We start from the raw sequence: 18,238 nt of genomic DNA on the forward strand, positions 1-18,238 counted from the left end.
AGGAGAGATAAGCCAGGAAAAACTACACGGGGAACCCCAGTGATGGGCTGGCAGTGATGATGACCATGAGGAGCACATTTCTTACCAAAGAAATGATGTAGACGACAAAAAAACACAGCAAATATGATTTACTTCATCTTTGGATTCTCTGTGAGCCCCAGCAGAACAAACTCTGTGATGTTCCTATTGTCCATGAGCTTTATCTCATGGTCAATTATATTACCTGAAAAAAATCACTTTTTATTAATGAAAACTTGAATTCATTAAACCTCTCCCTCTAACAAATAATAGATTCCTGGATTCTAGTGAGTAGTGAATTCTTATGACATTTTTTGAAATACAAAAATGTTCTGAGTTCTTGAAGACAACTTAAATTATCTCCTGAGTGAAGATTCTGTTAAGAATATAAACACAAGGAATTGGAAACACAGAGGCAGGAGATTGTCTGTGAGCAGTTAATCATCTGAGATGACTAAGACTAACGTGAAGTAGTAGATGGTGCACATAGTAGCAGTTAAGCTTGACGAAGGAGGTTGAACATGAATTCACATTATTATAAACAATGTTGAACTCGTAATCTACTTTTTATATGACCATAATGATTATAGTTACTTTCATGCTATCTAGAGGCAAGTGTATATGAGTGTTTATGTCGCAATTTCATCAACACATATGCACATAGGAACACATTGGAATCCCCAAATATTAATAGAAATGTGATTCTTCTTTCATTGAAGATTCCTTTCATCTTGACTTCTCCCACAGATCCATTTTCTTTCTTTCCAATCCCCCTGCAGACATGGGCCCCCAGATTCTTCTGCAAAATGTTGAAAATGACCTCCATAGTGGTTAAGTGTATTAACTTCAGAATTAGAAAGACCAGACTGGAATCTTCACTTTTCCACTTGCAACAACTTTTATCTGGGATGCATTGCTTTGGCACCTCACAGCCTTGTTTCCTCATCTTTAAAGTGGGAATAATAATAACCACTTCACAGGTTGTTATGAAAATTGATTGAGAAAACATATATGAACATATTCTCTACACTGCTATAGATACATAAGGATTTTTATTTATTTTTGTGACCGTGTATTCACCTAGGAAACAGAAAGAATTGACATTTTGACTTTTTCATTTTGTGTATGTGTGTGTGAGGAAGACTGGCCCTGAGCTAACATCCATGCCCATCTTCCTCTACTTTATATGTGGGAACACCTGCCACAGCGTGACTTGATAAGTAGGGCATAGGTCCACACCCAGGTCCCGAACCAGCGAACCTGGGGCTGCCAAAGCAGAACTTGCAATCTTAACCACTGCACCACTGCCCAGGCCTCTCCACTTCACTTTTAAAGAAGGCACAGAGACTTGTCATCTACAACAGTTGATCCTGAGAAGGGTGCTCCATGTTCGTGCTTGGACTAAACAGCTGATAATTTATGTCATTTAATATTCATATTTATGTCTTTTCTGTATCTGAAGTGTACTTAAATTTTGTTTTCACTCTCAAAATTAGTCTTGATTGTGAAAGGAGGTGTCTCATAGCAAAAGAAGGGTGTCTCCGGTCAGAGAGCAGGGTCCTACTATCTGCTTAATCTCTGTGACACTCAAATTTTTCATTTGTCCCATTACGTTAATGATATTTACCTCCATCTTTTGAAAAATTGAGTTGATGATGAAATGCTCTACTACTATATTTGAAAAGTGTTGAAATACAATGATTACTATATACGAGGAGTAAAAATCTTCAACACGCTCCAGCACTATTGAAAACTTACCTTATAGTTTTAGATGATCTTAGTGATGTTTGGGGGTGTTCAGAAACAGTTCCTTCTTCAAACTGACCTTGTCTTGGGATAAATAAATTTCAAAGTGAAAAATATGACACACTCAGAAAGAACCTTTTCAGACAATTCGATATGAAATCAACAGTTGTTAAGAAAGTGTTTTCATAAGTCTAAATCTTTCCTTCTAGCCTAAAGCCTCATTTTCACAGATAACCCGGGTTTAAATATAGAATGGATTCGTTTGAAACACTATGGAGAAATGATCTTCTGTAGATGGTCCCATAGGCAAAAGGCAGAAAGTGTGGAGGAGATACATTCAAATGGGTCATTCCACCCATGATGAATTTACTCTGAAGATGTTAACACCAAAAAAATATCTTCGCTTTGCACTGCATGGATATTTGAAGAGGTTTTTATAAAGTTTCAAGGACTTTGTGTTGTATCTACTACTTTCTCTCCCAGGAATGAATTGCCTCCTTTGAGAAAAGTCTTTGTCTTAGCAGCAGCTATTCTGGACAGACGTGTTTGAGGAACACTCACTCATTAATGGGGAATTGTATTCCCTGCCCTTGAAAGGTGAACATATGACAATCCCCTTTCTCAATCTGAACCCTGAGAGAACTTATGTCTTCTTATCAATTTTAAAACTTTTAGGGAAACGCTCTCTTGATTACTTGAGAGCTAAAGTGGTGAAGGCATAAAATTAATGAGCCATTTTAAAGTACTTGACTATAAAAATTTGTTTTTCACATTCATCAGAGGGCTGTGAAATTAAGCAGAAACTCTAAGTTTCCCAATTAGTTATCTCTGGGACTCATGGTCTGGTCGGTATGGAATACCAGGCAACATTAAAACTGTGGGGAGATGTCTAAAACACAAGAAGAGGGTTCTAATTTCAAACACAGGAATTGTTCCACGCTTCTCACTTGGTACTGTTAGCAATTTTCATTTGAGCCATTCTAGCAGGTTTGTAGTGACAAATTATTGTGGTTTTAGTTTGCCTTCCATGATGACTAATGATATTGAGCATTTTTTTGTTATTACTGTCTATTTGGATATATTTTTTGAAGTTTCTTTTCAAGTTCTTTTCACAACTCAAAAATAGGAGTTCTGAGTTTCTCATAACTGAGTTTTAAGCATTTTTTATATATTCTAGATATAGGTTTTGGTCATATATACGTTTTGTGTATAAAAATAAATATAAAATATATATTTATATTTAATTTATATTTAAAATCTCATATATAAATATATAAAATCTTATATATAAATTACATATAATATAATTTTTTTTTTTTTTTTTTTTGGTGAGGAAGATTTTCCCTGAGGTAACATCTGTTGCCAATCTGCCTGTTTTTGCTTGAGGAAGATTGTTGCACTGTTGCTGAAGATTGTTGTTGTGACAATCTCCCTCTATTTTTTATGTGGGATGCCACCACAGGGTGGATTGATGAGAAGTACATAGGAACGCCCCCTGGATCTGAACTCACAAATACTAGTCCACCGAAGCAGAGCACATGAATTTCACCACTATGCCACTGGGCCAGACCCAAATATAAATTTTTATGTATAAAATATATAAAGTTTTTTCTCAGTCTATGGATTGCCTTTTCATTTTTAAAAAGGATGACATCTGATAGGCAGAAAATGTAAAACTTTGACAAGTTTCATTTTGTCAGTCTTCCTTATGATTCCTACTTGTTGTGTCATGTGTAATAAATATTAGCCTACACCAAGGTCAAAAATATTTCTTCTAGAATTTCTGTAGCTTCCAATTTAACATGAAGACTTCTGACTCATTTCAAGTTAATTGTTGTATACGGTGTGAGGTAGTGGTTGAAGTTCCTTTTTTCTCATATGAATACCAATCGATCTAGCATAATTTGTTGAAAAGTCTATTGTTTCCCCATTGAGTTACCTTGACATCTTTGTAAAAATTTCAAACATTTGAGTATATTTCTTGACATTCTGTTGTGTTGCGATGATCCATATGTTTATCCTATGTCAGTGCCACACAGCATTTTTTATAGAAGCTTTATAGTAAATCTTGAATTTAGGTAGAAAAGGTTCTGTAATTGTGTTCTTTTTTTTTTTTGAGATTTATTTGCTATTCAAAGCTCCTTTAAAATTGTCTATTTCTACATAAATTTCAGAATAGGATTGTCAACATCTCCAAATAATTTGCTTTATTTTTATTGGAATTTGATATTGTAAAATTGATATGGTAAAAATGTCGACTCTTTTAACCCATTAACATGGCATCTCTCCATTTATTTATGTATTGACTTTCAGCAATTTCTGGTTGTCACATAGAAGTCTTGAATGTATTTTTAAAACATATCTATTAAATGTCATGTTTTTTAACAGTATCTTACATAGTACTTTGTTTCTAATTTCAATCTCTAACTTTATTATAGAAATGTATTTGATATTTTGCTTGACATTGTATTCTGTGACCTTGTTAAATTAACTGCTTAGGTCTGTTAGTTTTTCTGCAGAGCACAAAATGTTTCTACCTATGCAATCATGTCATCTGCACCTAAGTATATTTTTACAATTTTGCTCCTTCCTTTCCAATTTGTAAGTCTTTTATTTCTTTTTCTTAACTTATTGTAATGAGTGGAACCCAGCATACAATGCAGAACAAAAATGGTGAGTGGACAGACTTATTTTCGATCTTAGAGAGGATTCATTATTAAGTGTGATGGTAGTTGTAGGTTTTATACAGATGCTGTTTATCATGTTGAGCAAGTTTCTTTCTATTCTTCATTTGATAAAAATTTTTTATCATAAATCTAAATTGAAATTTATCAATTTTTATGCATCTATTGACATTATCTTGTGATTATTCTCTTTTATCTGTTAATTAAATGAATATTGATTGAGTTTTGAATGTTAAACCACGTTTTATTCCTGGTATAAACTCCACATGTTCATGTGAATTATTTTTTTTAATTTGGCATATTTTTGATAGTATATGGTTTACTATCTTTGTGTATATGTTCTAGAAGATATTCATCTCTCATTTTATTTCTTGTAATGTGATTTAGCATTTGGGCAATGCTGGCTACCTAAACTGATGCGCTTAGTGTTCTCTCTATTTTCTGAAAAAATTTGTGTAGAATTTGTATTATTTATTTTTTAAATATTTTGTCAATTTAAAAGTAAATTCATTGGGCGTGGGATTATTTTTGAGAAAGATATTAACTAAAAATTTGCTTTTTTCAAATGGTATAGGACTATTTAGGTTTTTTGTTTCTTCTTGAGTCAGATTTTATAATATTTTTACAAATAATTGATATTTAAGTTGTCAAATTTTCTGGCGAAAATTTGTTCTTGATATTTATTACTATTTTATTAATGTCAATAGAATCTGAATATGTAATACTATATGCACTTTCCTTTTTAATATGAGTAATTTGTCTCTTCTCCCTCTCTCTCCTTTTTCACTGTTTCCACTCCCCATTAATCTAGCTAATCAGTTTTATTGAGGTTTTAAAAAAATCAGTTTTTTGTTTCATTGATTTTTCTATTTTTTTTAATTTTCTATTTCACTAATTTTTTCCTTATCCTTATTATTTTCTGCCTTCTACTTATTTTCTCTACTCTTCTATTGTTATAGGTCAAAACATTTGGCAATTGATTTTAGACGCTATTTAGTTTCTAACATATATATATATATATTAGACATATATGATAGTAATATAAAATATATAGTATATATAATAATATATTGAATAATATATATCAGATATATAATAACTATGTATATATTATATCTGATATATAAATATATTATGGTCCAAATTTCTGTCTAAAGATTTTACTGCTTCCCAGATATTCAAATATGTTGTTAATTCAATTTCATTTACTTCAAAATTTTTTATTTTGTAAATTTTTTTAGCTGAGGTAAAATTCTTATGAAATAAAATTAATCATTTTAGCCATTTAAAAATGTACTATCCATTGACTTTTATACATTCACAATGTTGTGCTATCATCACACCTTTCTTATTACAGAACATTTTCATCACACTGCACAAATTAAGCAGTCAATTGTCATATTACAATTCCTCCAGCCCAAGGACCTGGAAACCACTAATCAGCTTTCCATTTCTATGGATTTGCTTATTCTGGACATTTCCCAGACAGACATACCTTGGAAATATTGTGGGGTCAGTTCCAGACCATTGCTATATAGCAAATACTGCAATAAAGTGAGTCACATAAATTTTTTGTTTTCCTGGTGCTTATAAAAGTTATGTTTACACTGTACTGTAGTGTTATAAGTGGGTAATAGCATTATGTCAAAAAAAACTGTTATACCTTATTTAAAAGATGCTTTATTTCTCAAAATGCTAAGCCTCTTCTGAACCTTCAGGAAGTCGTAATCTGTTTGGTGGTGGATAGTCTTGTCTCAATGTTGATGGCTGCTAACTGATCAGGGGAGTGGTTGCTGGAGGTTGAGGGAGTTGTGGTGATTTTTAAAAATAGCCAAAATGCAGTTTGCCACATTGACTGACTCTTCCTTTCACAAACAATTAGCATGCAATGCTGTTTGATAGCGTTTCACCCACAGTAGAACTTCTTTAGAAATTGGAGGCAATCCTCTCAAATCCTGCTGCTGCTTTATCAACTAAGTTTCTGTAATATTCTAAATTCTTTGCTATTGTTTCAACAATCTTCAAGCATCTTCATCAGGAATAGCTTCCCTCTCAAGAAACCACTTTCTTTGCTCATCCAGAAGATGCAGCTCCTCAATCATTAAAATTTTACCATGAGATTGCAGCAATTTCGTCACATCTTCAGGCTCCACTTCTAATTCTAGGTCTCTTTCTATTTCCTCGGCATCTGCAGTTATTTCCTCCACTGAAGTCTTGAACTCCTCAAAGCCATCCATGAGGTTGGAATCAAGTTCTTCCAAACTCCTGTTAATGTTAATATTTTGACTTCTTCTCATAAATCATGAATGTTCTTAATGGCATCTAAAATGATGAATCCTTTCCAGAAACTTTCACTTCACTTTACCCAGGTCCATTAGAGGAATCACTATCTGTGGGAGCTATAGCCTTAAGAGTGTATTTCTTAAATATTAAGACTTGAAATTCAAGATTACTCCTTGATCCATGGGCTGCAGAATGCATGTTGTGTTAGCAGGCATGAAAAGAACATTAATCTCATTTTACATCTCCACCAGAGCTCTTGGTTGACTAGTTGTATTGTCAATGAACAGCAATACTATGAAAGGAATCTTTCTTTTCTGATCAGTATGTCTCAACAATGGGCTTACGATATTCAATAAATCCTGTTGTAAACAGATGTGCTGTCATCTAGGCTTTGTTGTTCCATTTATAGAGCAAAGGCAGAGTAGATTTTGCATAATTCCTGAGGGTTCTATGATTTTCAGAATGGTAAATGAGCATTGGCTTCAACTTAAAATCACCAGCTGCATTAGCCCCTAACAAGAGAGACAGCCTACTTTGAAGCTTTGAAGCCAGGCATTGACTTCTCCTCTCTAGCTATGAAAGTCCTAGATAGCATCTTTTTCCTATATAAGACTATTTAATCTACATTGAAAATCTTTTGTTTAGTGTAACCAACTTCATTAATTATCTTAGTTAAGTCTTCTGGATAACTTGACACAGTGTCTATATCATCACTTGCTGCTTCACCTTGAACTTTTATGTTATGGAGATAGCTTTCTTCCTTAACCCTCAGGAACCAACCTCTACTAGCTTTAAACTTTTCTTCTGCATCCTCCACACCTTTCTCAGCCTTCAGAGAATTTAAGAGAGTTAGAGTCTTCCTCTTGGTTTAGCTTTAGCTTAAGGGAATGTTGTGGTTGGTTTAATCTATCCAGACCAATAAAACTTTCTCCATATCAGCAATAAAGCTGTTTTGCTTTCTTATCATTTGTGTGTTAACTGGAATTGCAATTTTAATTTCCTCCAAGAACTTTTCTTTTGCATTCACAACTTGCCTAAGAGACCCAAGAGTCCTAGCTTTCATTCTATCTTGACTTTTGACATGCCTACCTCAGTAAGCTTAATCATATCTAGATTTTGATTTAAAGTGAGAGACGTGCAACTCTTCCTTCCACTTGAACACGTAGAATTATTACTTGGCCTAATTTTGATATTGTTATGTGTCAGGGAATAGGGAGGCCTGAGGAGAGGGAGAAAGATAGGGGAACAGCTGATCGGTGGAGCAGTCAGAACACACACATTTATTGATTAAGTTCACCACCTTATGTGAGCACAGTTCATGGTGCCACAAAACAATTACAATAGTAACATCAAAATGACTGATCACAGATAACCATAATAATTAAAAAGTTTGAAATAATGTGAGAATTACCAAAATGTGACACAGAGACACAAAGTAAGTAAATGTTGTAGAAATGGTGCCAAAAGGATTGGTTCAGCGCAGATTTGCCACAAACCTTCAATTTGTAAAAAATGCAATATCTGTGAGTGCAGTAAAGTGAAGTGCAAGAAAATGAGATATGCCTATACAAGTAATGAGAGTGGACATTCTTGTGTTGTTTTGACTTTATGAAGGGAGGATTTGTTGGGTGTAGTTGCTTGAATGTTTAGTAACTTTTCTAAATGATTTTTGGAAAGACTGAATTTTCTATGAGGTGTGCTTTTGCAGTGTCTCTTCTATGATCTTATTGCTTAGCTAGTTATTTGACAGAGATATGCTTAAGCAGTTTGAGCTAGAAAAATAATATAACATAGATCTAGATCTATAATTTTTTGTGCCAAGAGTTTTGTACAGTGTCACTTCTTTAAAATATGTTGAGGTTTTTTTAATGGTGTAATACCTAATTTTGCAATTATTCCTTTTGTGCATGAAAATGATATGTATTCTTACTTAGATGTATAATTTTATGCATGCCTCTGTATACTCTTAAATTGTATTTTTCAGATTGTTTATATTCTTCGTATTTCCTGCTTTACTCACCAGTAATGAAAAAGGAGCATTGAAATCTTCCACTGTGAAGGTAGATTGATATTTTTCTTCATGTGGATTTATCTAACTCTGTTTCATGCATTTTGATGTCATATTATTATGTGCATGTGTGAGTCAGGGTAATGGAGCAAGAAGACCAAGTCAAATGCCATAACTGAAGAAGAGTATTGTAAGAGATTATTTTCAAGATGTGGACAGCTGTAGAAAAACCACAATATGTGCAATACTCTGGGACTAGTAAGAGTTGAATATGTTAGAGTACAGTGGGGGCACAGAAGGTGCAAGGAGAAGTAGAAATGAGGAATGGCAAAAGGAAGAATACATTACAAAATAAAGTAAAACTTTGGAGGGACCTTACATGCACCCACGAGGATCATCTGTTATGAACTAAGGACTATGATTACTCAACCTATTCCCTTTAGTTTCTACTGACACTCCTCCCCCTCTCACAAATCAAAACTGAAATAAGGGGGGAAATGATTAAGCATTGTGCATTTCCCAATTCTAACCAGTACCCTAACACTAGAAAACACCCAGTAACACTAAATGATGTAGAATTGAATGATAAAGAATTCAACCTTTATTAAAAATATATCATGTTCTACGATAATTTCAGTCTTTGAGGAAATTATTCTAGCAGAGGAGAGAGATAGAAGAACAAATATCCATAGTATTTCATCAGTGCTATCACATTACAGAAGTATTGAATCATTCCTGTGAGAACCCTCAAGAGATAAACAGAAGTAAGTCTCAAACTTGTCTATATACCCAAATAATATATTGACTTTATTTTTATGATTATAACTACATACACATTAGCTGCTGTAAAATGCCTGTGGGAGTTTTTCCCTCTGGTCTTTCATGTGTTTTTAATTTGACGTATTCTCACCACTGCTTTTCTAAAAGTTTCCTTTGGATGGAAGGTTCACTGGAGAGCCAGAGGCATTCTACATCTATTTGTGGGTTCATGGCACAGTCACACAAACAAACGGAATCAGCCTGAAGGATCACCTTGATATTCCAAAGAAATGTAAAGTCTTCCAGAAGTAAGCATCCTGATTAGTGAGCATACATATATATATATATATATATATATATATATATATATATATATTAAAATTAGGAGAAAATAATTGGGATTTTGAACAGCATTTTATTTTATGTAAAAGTTGAACTTAGCAAATTCAAATTTTTAAGTTTAAATTCTTGTGAAATAATTTTCTTGGTGGTTATTTTCAAGAGAAGTCATTCAGGAAAATCTGAATGATAATTTGAGGACAAATTGAGGGTTTTAAGCCTTTATTTGTATTTACGAGAAGGCATTTAAACATAATGGAAAACGTATGAACTTCCAAATCATACAGAAAATGTTTAGGTATAGACCTTCCCCTTTGTGCTTGTGTAACCTTGAGTTCTATTTTCCTTATTTGCAAAACAGATCCAATAATACAATAACATATACCCCATCAGGTCATGGTGAAGATGAAATGCTTGGTAAATAAAAGTATTTAGTAAATTGTTTAAAACATATTATTGCTTTGTATGTGTTATCTAAATATTTTGCTTAAAACATGTCAAATAATGAAGCCCTTCACTTTCACAATATTTCTTTATTACAGATGTGATAAATAGTTAAAGAAACAGAAAAATCATAAAATGCACTTCATGATTTTATACTCTCCATATATTCTCATATTCTTAGTCATAAATCCCACTTCACAATAGTCTTTTTAAAAAGATTTTTTTCCCTTTCATACTGCAGTTGTCATGTCTTTTCAAATAATCCCTCTCAGAGATTTTTCTCAAACAATTTATAGTTTAAAGAAGAGATATTTGGAAGAAAATCTCTAGCTGAAAAATATGTAAAAAGGTGGACTCAAAATTCTTTACTCCAAAAACTCTACCTATCTAAGCATATATGTGGGCGGGGGTGTGAGTATGTGTGTGTGTGTGTGTGTGTGTGTGTGTGTGTGTGTGTGAAAGAGAGAGAGACAGAGAGAGACAGAATCAGAGTGAGAGAGAGAGAGAAGGGACAGGGAGAGAGAAAGAAAGGAAAGAGACACAGAGTTTTTTTTATGAATTAGACAGAGGCTGTAAAGAAAATGATTTGAGGATAGGACAGGGGATATTTCCACAGGAGGTAGCTTTGCCAGAGGTTTCTATGGGCACTGCTTTGAAGAATGCTATTTTACATGGACCTGTCTTTCCCCAATTGATGTTCAATCATTGTAAGTTGAGCAGCACTGCTCCAAATGGAGGTGTGCAACAATGTTCAGGGAATATTCTAAACAAAGAATTGCACTTCTAGAGTTTTGATTCTCTAGGTTTTCTACAGTTTTGTTATACAATTTTAATGAAAAGTTATCACTAATTTGTGTTCTTTAACTGATCAGATTCTTCCACATAAAAAAGACTAGGATTAGATAGTCTCAATTTATACATAAAAATGTTCTTTGCTAAAATCCATTTTGAATCCAGAACAAACTTAAACCAACACCCATGTTTCTCCCTTATGCTTCCTGTATGTCTCCTATGAGTTCTTCAACCTATCTCTTCAGACGAAACATAAAATCCACAGAAAACAAATTAACTGATAAAAATGCTAATGTCTATTTTCTTTCACAACAGTTTGTTCCTCTCCAAACATTTTTGGGTGTACTGTTTTGTAGATTTGACAAGTTAGAATTTTAAGCTCTTTACTTTGTATATTCTTTACATGAACTTTATTTACTTTGCTCTTGGCATAAGGCAAAAAGATCCGTATAATTTGTTCCACTTGTCAGTTGAAGCAGGTGGATCAGAGGGAATAAACTGCTCAGTGCTAACAATAAAAATAATTAACAAGAAGTGAGACTGGATGCTCATCTTCAATCATTAAATGAGGGATCTGTTCACTATATCATATTGTTCTCTCACTGACATCATTAAAAAACAATTCATTGAAATTAATAGTCTTCTAGGAAAAACACGATTTTGTTGTGGATGACATTTGATTATGGGTAAAAAGTCAACATATTCATTCTCCGCTCCTAGGTATATTATATCAAAATGTTCTCAAAGTGTGTTTAAACAAGCAGATCATTACATAATCATACTAGGTTCTTCAACATGTCAACATAAAACAACCAGCCCTCTAAAATGTTTCTAATGTTTCAATAGCAACCTCTAATGTGTCATGAGAATAATTAGAAAAAAAGGTGAAGTTGCTATATAATAGTAACCTGTATTCCTTCATTCAGATGCCCAGCACTTGCACCTTCAGTTCCCTAGTTCCTTCTCTCCATCTTCTGAATTTTGAGCAAACAAGCCAAGAAGGAGAGTCACTGAAACTATTGTGAATTAATTAAGGCTATTTCTCTGCTATGATGCAAAGCCTTGATTTTATTTTTATTTCAAAAATAAATATTTAGTTTCATTGGATATATGGAATGTTGGTGCATGATTGGGACTTTATGTATAAGTTATATGTAGCATACTGGAAGGGAGCAATTTGCCTAACATAATACAGATAGTTAATGGCAGAGATGGAGCAAAACCTCATATCTTTTATAGAGGTGGAAAACAGCTGGGAGACCATTTGATTAATGGATAATGTGGCATAGCTGTTAAAAGCATGGAAAATGACATCAGATACACTCATGTTGTAAATTGCTACTTAATATCTTAATGATTTTGTGGAATGAAGTGAACACACCGTTTTCTATTTTTCATATATAAAGTGAGTATCAGAATTGTAACTAATGAGTTTTTATTAGTTAAGTGCGTACAAAATGTTTACAAAAGTTCCAGACATAAAATATGCTCTCATTGAATATTATTTGAAATATAATGATGCCAGTTATCAGAAAACGATTTAAAAGTCCGTAATGAATCCTTTATGGCCTAAATCACTTTTTTCTGTGTTTAAATGTTCCAAAACTTAAAAAAAATATATTATTGACGATATACTATGTTCTCTGTCATTTCAGATAAACCAAGGTTCTGTTGTATACTCTGGACTCACCTTAACCTCATGAGAAATCAGAATATCACAGAATTTGTTTTCTTGGGGCTGTGGGATAATAAGCAAATAGAGCTACTCTTCTTTTTCTTGTTCCTCCTCTGTTACATGGCCGTCTTAATGGGGAATTCCACCATCTTACTCACAATCGCTTGCAGCCATCTAATCCAACAACCCATGTACTACTTTCTCTGCCACCTTTCCCTCATGGACCTCTGCTACACCTCCACTGTGATCCCCCGGCTAATCAGGGATTTAGCTGCGGTAAGAAAAAATATTTCCTATAACAACTGTATGACCCAGCTCTTCACTGCCCACTTGCTGGCTGCTGTGGAAATATTCATCTTAGTGTCCATGGCTTTTGACCGCTATGTTGCCATTGTCAAGCCCCTGCACTACATGGTCATCATGAACCGGCAGAGGTGTAACATGTTGATCATCATGGCCTGGGTTGTGGGCTTTTGGCACTCTATTGCTCTACTTCTCATAATACTCAATTTAACTTTCTGTGGTCCTAATCAGATAGATCATTACTTATGTGATGTGAAGCCTCTTTTGAAACTGGTATGCAAAGATATTCATGTTGTTAATATCTTAATGATTGCAAATTCAGGGATGGTGGTGGTGGTTGTTTTTCTTGTCTTGGTAGCTTCTTATATACTCATATTATATAATCTTAGGACACGCTCCTCTGCAGGGCGACGCAAAGCACTCTCAACCTGTAGCTCTCACGTTATGGTTGTAGTTTTGTTCTTTGTGCCCTGTATCTATATTTATGTTCTACCTGCAGGGAGTGAGAACAAAGATAAGGAAATCTCTGTGTTTTATACTGTGATTGCCCCCATGCTGAATCCTCTCATCTATACCCTGAGAAATATGGAGATGAAAATTGCCATGCGGAAGGTATGGTCTCAAATGGCATATTTAAAATTAAAGCAACTAAGATAATATTCATTGTGCTTTCAATCCTGTGTCCTCAGGGCATTTATCATCTGAGATGTTTTGAAAGCATATAAGGTTTCTTTGGGAAGTTGGACTAAATGACCTCTGACAAAGTATGAGCCAAAAATGCAAGTCACTGTTATTCAGAATGTTATCTGCACTTTAGAAGGTCCAACTAGTTCCAAGTGTGACTACATTAATTTGAGTAATTCACATGCCCTTCTAAAGTGTGTCTCTAATCATGTCACAACTCCTCTCTCCAAAAATTTATTTGGAACTCTATTTTCCTTGGAATATAATCCTACCTTCTCATTTGTTTATCAGATATCTCCTGAAATAGGTCTGACTTGATTTTACTGATTTCAAAAATTTATATACTGGAAGAATGTGTGGTGTTATGGGGCCAGGGCGACCTGGGTGACTACTGACTCTGTAACCTTTTATCTCTGTGTCTTGGCAATTTGGTTTAATTATGTGAACCTCCATTTAAAAAATATCTGTGAAATATGGAAATATTATACTTCTTAAAGACGAAATATTAGTTTGGCTAACCTGAGTGAAGATTTAGCATCGCATATGGCATACAGGAAATTGACGTTAGGGGATTTTCCTCTTTCCCTACCTTTCTTTCTATGTTTCCCTTTGCTTGGATGCTTTCATCCAGCTACACGGAACCCCATGACATTCTCCAAACATTCTCTAAAATATCTCACCTCTATGGCTTTATTTCTGCCATCTCCTCTGCTTATAACGTCCCCACCCCTGTGCTTTAGTGTGCATGCCTTTCATATAATTCACACTCCTGATGTTTTCTTATTCATGAAGATTTCTGATTCCTGCCCTGTATTTTTTATTGGTATTCTGCTGAACATTTACTGTATTCCAAATAATCCTATGCCTGATACTAGTGTTTCTTCTTATGAACTGTTTTTCCAGTTTAACTGAGCCAGAAGGTAATGTGTTGTACCTTTATTTTTCTTTGTTTCTCCGTCTTTTTCAGAAATAAATCTGTACAAATGAAGATGGAAATAAACAGTTACTGAATTAAATTCAAAGGCACTATCTTTTCTTTCTATTTGACTGTATACGTTGTTCTCACATATCTAGAACGTCCACTTATGCCATTAACAGTCATGCATTAATAATAAGACAAGTAATGTCAGGGAGGCTAAAATTTTAACATACATCATTATGTAACTATCAGGGAGAGATGGAATCTAGCAGACTCTCAGCCCCCATAATGTCTTTTTCCTTAGTTATTTTATGCAACAAGGAGGTACACTTTTTATTATCATTTATGCCCATCCCCTTTGAATCACATAATCCAATCCTTGGGATCTTGAGAATGGGTCAGGGAAAAACCCATCCCATCAGAAAGAATGTTATGCAACAAAACCAAAAAACCTTTTATTATGATTTGTTTTCTTTTCTCAGTGGTCCATTAGTTTTTGTTTGATTGTTTGTTTTGTTTTTTGTTAGGAAGATTGACCCTGAGTTAACATTTGTTGCCAATCTTCCTCTTTTTGCTTGAGGAATTCTTCTTTATCTGTTCATCCGCTTAATCCACTTAGGTTGTTTCTGCATTGAGGCTATTGTGAATAATGCTACATAGAGGTATCTTAATTTCAAGTAGATCATCCTTTTCCCTGTACCTAAATAATCATTTTTCCCAAAACATTTAGATTTTATCAAATATCTCTTAGACTAGCTGCTTCATCTGAAAGTGCAGAAATTAGTCTTATTTTACTTCACATTCAGATGTTTTGCTATAAAGGAAGCTATAATCTGAATTGGGTCTGTAGCCACACACCCTCCAGAACCAGTTCAACTGACCACATCTTAGCAACAGAGTAATTAAGAGTGGTCTTTCAAGAACTGGGATCCCTTGTCTAGTTCAGGACGTTTGGGAGCACTAACACCACGTCAACTGAGCCTTTGTAAATGCTCGATAAGTGAACTTTTTGGTGTCAAGGAGCTAAAAATCCCACCCTCAGCTCATGGTTATGCTGCCATTTTGTGAACATGTGTCCTATGAAGAGGCATGAAGATTAACATGCTTGCACGGATCATCAATTACCTCACTTTTCCTTACCTCCATTCATCCATCTCCACACTCCAGACTGCCCTGCCCTTCATCTCATAAATTGTCCCTGATGACCTGCTTGAGGAGACAGATCTGAGGGCACATGCTCCCGTCTCCTTGCAGATCAATCTCACAAAATAAAGCTACGTTTCTTTTTCCGAAAGCTGATGCCATAAAAATTTGCTTTCTTAAAGGTTTATTGGACAAGAGAACACCAATTTTGTGAGGTAACAAACATAAGCACCTTAATAGATGAAAAGTAAAAAATATTAAAAATTTAAAAAAATATAAATGTGTTCATGGACAAATGTCTCAACATTATTAAAGTATGAATTCTCCCCACCAACATTTTTAGATTCCAGAATTCTCAAACAAAATATAAACAAGCACATTTTAAAACTTTTCAAATGTGATCTAAAATTTATATGGAAATGCAAAAGACCTAAATTAGGTCCCACAACTTTAAAAAACAAAGTTGGAGAACTTACACTATCTAATTTCAAGTTATATTATAAAACTGCTGTGTTCAAATGGAGTGGTATTTTCATAAAGATAGACAATAAGATCAGTTAAGCAGACTCAAGAGCTCAGTAGTAGATCTGCACATATATGGGCAGCTAATCTTAACAAAGGCCATAGTTAATTAAATGGAGAAAAGAATCATCTTTACAACCAATTGTTGTGGGCCTATTGTATATCTATACGTACCAAAACAAAAGAGAAAAAGCCTTTCATCTATACATCACATGTTAGACAAATTTATTAAGAATGGATCTTAGACCTACATGTAATACATAAAAGTATAAAACATTTAGAGTAAAACATGGGAGAAGATTTTTGTGACCTTAGATTTTAAAAAGAATTTTAAAAATTGCACCAATATTATGATTCATAAAAACAGAAAATGATAATTTTCACTTCATCAAAATTAAAAATATTCAGTAGACCTAGTATATGACCAGGGATGAATTCAAGAATTGAGGATGTAGGGGCCAGTTCAGTGGCATAGTGGTTAAGTTCATGCACTCTGCTTCTGCTCCCTGGGGTTCACCAGTTCGGATCCTGGGCATGGACCTACACACCACTCATCAAGCCATGCTGTGGTGGCATCCCACATAAAATAGAGGAAGATTGGCACAGATGTTAGCTCAGCAAAATGTTCCTCAAGCAAAAAGAGGAAGACTGGCAATAGATGTTAGCTCAAGACTGATCTTCCTCACCAAAAAAAAGGAATTGAGGATGTACATGCAAAACTTCTGTCTGCCTCTAAGGGGTGTCCTACTGTGTGTTTGTGTGGGGAGGATAGAGACATGACAACATGACCAGCTGTCTCCCTCTGTGGATTGATACAGGTAGACTTGAGTAAATTTTGGTCAACATTGTGTATAATGTTGTAGTAGACAATCAGTAAAACACTGGGTTACGATATCCTTTAATGCTGAAATGCTAAAATCCTTTATTTATTTTTACTTTTCCTACCTGCCAAGTTTATGGTAAAATAATGTCTATTCTTTTATCTTTCCTTTTCTTTGTCTCTCATCCTCCAACCATCAATTCCATCAATGTTAGCTTCTAACGAAAAGTAACCTTGTACAAATTATGATATCACAGGTCATTGATTATTGGTCAATCTGCGCTACACACTTAGAATCTTGATAATTGCCCATGTAGGACTATAAATATCTGTGTTCACTTCTCTTTGTCCTACCTCATTTGAGATTTTACTGAAACCTAAGCTAATATTATTGCAGGCTACATTAGCTTCCATCTTATTTTTCAGAAAGCTGGAAGAACACAGAGCAGTCAGTTTCCAGAGTTGCTCAGAGTATAGACTTTTGGGCCTCCAGAGAAATAGGACCAGTTGTTTTCCAAATAGTAAGCAAGCACATTATTGTGGACACTGACTTAGCAGCATTTGGCCAGGATCTGTTTAGAAATGCCTTTGGGACTATAATTACTTAGACCTTTCAGATACCTACTAATGCTTGCATTGTCACTTGAGTTGATCTTCTGTTCTTCCAAACCAAACTCTCTTCATGCATAGGCATAAAATAGATGTTCCTAGGACCTAAATACTTGTTTTAGCTTTTGCAGGAATTTAAAAATACGTTTTGTTTATTTTTTGTTTGGGTTTTTATTAGGCTGTTAATTGGCATTCAAAAATTTCAGCCTGCTTTCCTGAGGAAAAAAGATTCACTTCTCCTTGCACTGCTGCTAGTTTTTAGTGAATATTTGAAGTCTAATTCCTTTGTAAACCTGTAGGAGGTTTAAAGCATGTTGCGATTTTAAATATATTTGCAGAGAATTATTCTGGATGTGTTTGAATAACTGGTTTGTAATTCTCTGCCTTTTATTTCAGATTTGTGTACTGGAGGCGAATTGGCAGAGTGAGTGTGTGAGGGCAGAATGCTTCCTGGTACACCCTAAAGTTAACCTGACAGCCCCTCAGATCT

At 34.4% G+C, this 18,238-nt stretch overlaps 1 protein-coding gene across 1 annotated transcript; it reads left to right on the forward strand.

Moving 5' to 3' along the window:
* Positions 1-12,772: 12,772 nt before the first annotated feature.
* Positions 12,773-17,099, forward strand: LOC123278123 (olfactory receptor 4P4-like). Its single transcript, XM_070487329.1, has 2 exons — positions 12,773-13,682; positions 16,969-17,099. Exons 1-2 carry the CDS (start codon positions 12,773-12,775, stop codon positions 17,097-17,099), a joined length of 1,041 nt encoding a protein of 346 aa, XP_070343430.1.
* Positions 17,100-18,238: the final 1,139 nt, after the last annotated feature.

The sequence above is a fragment of the Equus asinus genome, chromosome 17, assembly GCF_041296235.1.
Source record: "Equus asinus isolate D_3611 breed Donkey chromosome 17, EquAss-T2T_v2, whole genome shotgun sequence".
In the NCBI taxonomy this organism is placed as follows: Eukaryota; Metazoa; Chordata; class Mammalia; order Perissodactyla; family Equidae; genus Equus; species Equus asinus.